The sequence below is a fragment of the Trichechus manatus genome, unplaced genomic scaffold (assembly GCF_000243295.1).
Source record: "Trichechus manatus latirostris isolate Lorelei unplaced genomic scaffold, TriManLat1.0 scaffold00028, whole genome shotgun sequence".
In the NCBI taxonomy this organism is placed as follows: Eukaryota; Metazoa; Chordata; class Mammalia; order Sirenia; family Trichechidae; genus Trichechus; species Trichechus manatus.
Genome location: NW_004443964.1, coordinates 679355 through 684028, shown reverse-complemented (window position 1 = coordinate 684028; position 4674 = coordinate 679355). Strand labels below are relative to the sequence as shown.

Sequence of the window (4674 nt, the reverse complement as noted above, 5' to 3'; positions counted from 1 at the left end):
TGTGACGTGGCTGTCTGTGCCCCCTCGCGTGGAACACGCTCTGATGCGGCTGTGTTCTCTCACGTGGAATGAGCTGTGACGTGGCTGCCTATGTTCCCGCGTGTGGAACGCACCGTGACGTGGCTGTTGGTGTCCCCTCGTGGTGCTTCATGACTCCTGTTTGTCTGCAGGTGAACTTCTCCAGATAATGGAGCAGAGTGACCTCTCAGTGAAGGAAGCTGCTGTTGACACTCTGTAAGTGGTTTTTGGGGAAGGGTCATCAGTGGTGGGGTTCCTGTGTGAGCACGCCAGGCATCATGCCCATGCCTCCCATCCATGCCTGTTCCTCCCAGTGGTCCTACACAGTGGCAGGGAGGGTTGGGGGGCACTTGTTTATATCACTGGCTCCACCAGGACCCACAGTCTTCTCGGGCATGTGAGTCAGTGTCCAGGCGTGGACCAGTAACATGAAATTTGCATCCAAAAACGGAGGGCACTGAGAGGCCAAAGAAAGAGGCAGGCAACTCCAGTGTGGTGGCGAAGGAGTTTATTAGGGAGACTTACAGTGCCCCACAGTGGAAGGGCATAGGTTTTATAGTGGCGGTGGACAATAGGAGCTACGTGCCAGGGACTTACATGAGGATGACTTAGCAAATTGTAGTGAGCTAGCAGACCACACGAGGGCGCTCATGTTCGACCTCGCAAAGCTTATTTTTCTCTTCAGTCCACCCCCAGTACGGCTCTTAGAATCACACACGCTCCCCCTTTTGTGCCATAGTGCGAGAGACCCCGTTCCTTCCCAAGTGGGAGCAGATAGAAAAGTGGGGTTGGCCAGGTGCTGTATGGTGCCCAAGCATGTGTAAGGGACAGTTACTGTGTGCCCAGAACAGAAAGTAGGCTTCTCTGATAAGGACAAGGAACTGGGAGGGAGGAGGTTACCCATTTCCCAGCTTCCTTATCAGAGAATGCTCCGAGCCCAAGGCCTTTACTTAGGCAGCCTGGATGGGAGGTGTAGAGGCAGACCATTTCCCAACAGTCCACCCCCTGACTCCCATCAGGGTGCCAGAAAAAGAAGCCAAGCAGTACCAAGTCTGGTACGCCCATCACCCATTTTTGACACTGAGTTGCAAGTCCGTGGCTTGGTGCATAACTCTGGTGGATGTTATATCTGTGCATCGTCTGAGGCAGCATTTAGTGAGGGTTACTAGTAGGACTGTCCCCAGCAGGTTGAGCAGTCCTGTTTGGAGGAGAGATCCCAACCAGCTATCTCAGTTGTGACTTAATCCAAGCTGACTGAATAGCTCAAAGGGCTGCATTTGTCCAGTCATATGTATGTATAACACATCCTGATTTATCTATGTAAAAACAGCTTATTTCTCCCACCATGGCACGTTGTTTGAACAGTCAGACAGGACTCGGGCAGGACGGGGGTGCAGAGCCCTCACCAGCCTGCGGGAAGGCAGGAGGCTTGATGGGCTTCCACAGTGTACTGGCTGCATCTTCCAGACCCTGAATCTTCCAGGAAGGGGTGTACACACACCTGCACCCTGACGTGCTACCTTTCTGAACCCCGTTGGTTCCCAGTATCCCCCATCTGAACCACCCATTGTGGCTGCCTCGTGGGGCACAGCTGGTTCCCCATCCCCTCACACACAGAGCAGAAGCTGAGTCTGCTAGCTGGGCTAAGCATGTTACTGGGCCGGCCTTATTCACCCCCTCAAAGTTGAGTGAGAAGAATTCTGTGTGTGTCCCTCTCACGGGAGAAGGAGCTGAGGTTTGCAAAGTGCAAAAGATGCCAGGCCCTCTTCCCACCTCAGCAGAGAAGGTGCCCTCTCGAGTTGCCCTTAGGTTCCCGACGTCCTGAGGGACACGTGTCACTGCCAAGGGTAGAATTTCCCCCAACATGCATGTGTGGCAACGAGAGAACTGAACAAACCCAGTGCAGCTTCCGTGCCGAGCTGTTTGCCAGCCGCCTTCACCCTTCCTGGCCATGTTCCCCGACGCTCACTGCCGGGCAGTCTGTTTGTGCCTTTGCAAAATCCCAAATTCCCACCTGTCCTGGACCTTCCGCAGAAAGCCAGGCTGCGTGCTGTCCCCTCAAGCCCAGGCCTGCTGAGGATTCGGCAGCCTACCCCCCGCCCCCCCAGCAGCACTTCCCCCGTGAGCTCCACATGCCTGGCACGGCTCCCCGCCCTCATCACACTAGCTGGTCCCAAACCATCAGCTTCCTTCATCAGATGGGAGCACCTGTTGTTTAAGAACCGGGCTAGGGACTTCAACCCTTCCTGTGTCCAGGTACGGGCACAATTGACTGGGCTGCACGGCCTTCCTGGCCCTCAGTGTCCCTGGTGTTCAGGACTTGAGTTTAGAGCATAGCCAATACTTAGGGGCCCTCACCAGGGAGGGGACCCCTACCACGGGCCAGGGAGAAGCCGCCGGGTCTCAACGCCTGCACGCAGGAGTACCACCGTCACCCCTTATACAATCTTAGGCTTGGTGGCAGCATGAACTTCACATGGACTCAGTCAAAACGCGATTTCTCCTGGAAGTGTAGATATTTGCAGAGGAGTTCGCGTGCCAGCAGACACCTTGATCACGGTACTCTTTGGAGTCTGGTTTAGCTCTCGTCGCCGTTTTCTTAGACGAGCGGTCACAGATGTCAGTGCTGATGGTCTCACTAAGGACTGGTCTTTTCTCTGCCCGGAGGTTTGGAGACTTGAAGGAGGCGGCGGTGTGGCGCCCCGACGGAGCCAGCTCAGACGGGTACCTGGCCCATGTCTTCCGGCACGCGGCTAAGGAGCTGTTTGGCGAGGACGTGGAGAATGTCACCTGTCGAGCCCTGAGGTGCGAGGGGCAGCAGTGTCCCCGGGTGGCGGGGTGGCCGGCTGCCTGCAGTCACGCAGCTTTCAGAGCAGGTATCCTGAAGCAGGCGGCGAGCTGCCTACGTGTGCGTGCGCGTGTGTGCGCGTGTGTCCTGTCCTGGAGCACATCACTGGAAATCAGAAGACTTTTTGTTTATTCGCAGACTTCTTATTTTGGCCCCATTCCAAACAGATTAGAAAACCTTCCTTAAGACACCGATAAAGGACTTGCTAGATTTGTAATCCGTTTCGTTTGTTTTGTAGAAACAAAGACTTCCAGGAGGTGACCCTCGAGAAGGACGGGGAGGTCGTGCTGCGCTTTGCTGCGGCGTACGGCTTTTGGAACATCCAGAACACAATCCGGAAGCTGAGGAGGGGCGAATCCCCATACCACTTTGTGGAGGTCCTTGCGTGTCCTGGAGGTGAGCGAGGAGCAGGGCGGGCCTATCCCGTGGCCGTGGGCAGGCGGGCAGCTCCTGCAGAGGCTCAGGGCCCATGCTGGCACGAGGCACCTTGTTCTCACCCGGACGACTCTGTGGGCATGGGTGCTCACCTCTGCTTGAGTGTGACATCAAGGAGCTGCCGGCCCTCTTGCCCTCACATGTGCCCTGGTGAGAATAGTGGGTTGTGGCACATCCCCTGGGAGATGCCCTGGGACATGTGCCCCACAGGGGCTGCCCGTGGTCTCAGAGCCGTCACTGGAGTTGGAGGAGTGCGGTGCTTGGCACTCATCACCAGAAAGAGCTGGCTACTGTGGCCGGCAAGGAGACCATGCCTCCCCGTGAGGCTGGGGGACCGAGCACCTGTGTAGCGAGAGATGCCACTGCCCAGTGACGATGGCTGGGCTCCTGCTGTGATGGAGGGAAAGCCCAGATCAGCAGACAGAGCCGCCAGTGCTATGAGGGGCACCTCCGTTAGGTCTATGTAAACACAGTTCATGGGGACCAGGGTTTGACAGTCTCAGAAGTGAGACACGTGTCACGAGGCCCTCACGCTGGCCTCCCTTCGCTGCAGGCCCCCTCCCCTACTTCTCCAGAAGCACCTTCCCCTAAGGTAAACCAAAAAAAAAAAAAAACAAACCCATTGCCCCATGGGATTTCCAAGAAGTGGCTAGTGGATTCAAATCGCGGACCTTTTGGTTAGCAGCTGAGCTCTTAACCACTGTGCCACCAGGGCTCCTGCCTTAGGGTGACGCCTCCCTAAAACTCCCTTCGTCCTGTGTGTGTTTTAGGGTGCCTCCGTGGCAGGGGCCAGGCCCAGGCCGAGGATGGACGTGTGGACAAGGCCCTGCTGCGGCAGATGGAGGGAATCTATGCCGAGATCCCTGTGCGGCCCCCTGAGACCAGTGAGCATGTGCAGATGCTGTACCGGGAATGGCTGCACGGGGCCAACCCCCACAGGGTGCAGGAAGCCCTGCACACCTCATTCCCGAGCCCTGGGCTCGCTGCAAGCAGCTTAGACATCAAGTGGTAGAGGAGGAGGAGTCGGGGCGGCGTCCGTCCAGCTGCCCTTGTCGGGCGGGGATGCTGGGAGGGGAGTGCTAGAGATGGCATCAAAGAGAACAAGTCAGCTGGTTACTTGGATTTTCAGAATCCTCTCAACTCAGCTGCCCTGTTTATTTGAGGCTCTCCCGGTTTACTGTGGTGCTAGCCTCACAACATGGATGGCACCGAAGTAGTTGAACGTGAGAGAAGGCGTCCCCAGCACAAGCGTCCTCTTACCCGAAGACCGTGGTAAAACCCCACTGAAAAGAACGGAGGCAGACAAGTGTTTTTTAGGTTTGAAAACCAATCCAAACAGTGTCCTGAGGAGAGCCGAGCCCCGGGAGGTGCTG

At 56.5% G+C, this 4674-nt stretch overlaps 1 protein-coding gene across 1 annotated transcript in view; it reads left to right on the top strand.

The window, feature by feature from the left end:
- NARF (nuclear prelamin A recognition factor) overlaps positions 1-4639 on the top strand; it is a 17447-nt gene extending 12808 nt beyond the window's left edge. Inside the window, exons 7-10 of the mRNA XM_023729176.1 lie at positions 171-234; positions 2686-2823; positions 3105-3262; positions 4072-4639. Of these exons, the coding sequence (XP_023584944.1) occupies positions 171-234; positions 2686-2823; positions 3105-3262; positions 4072-4313 (602 nt within the window). The 3' untranslated portion in view covers positions 4314-4639. The remainder of the gene's footprint in view (positions 1-170; positions 235-2685; positions 2824-3104; positions 3263-4071) is intronic.
- Positions 4640-4674: the final 35 nt, after the last annotated feature.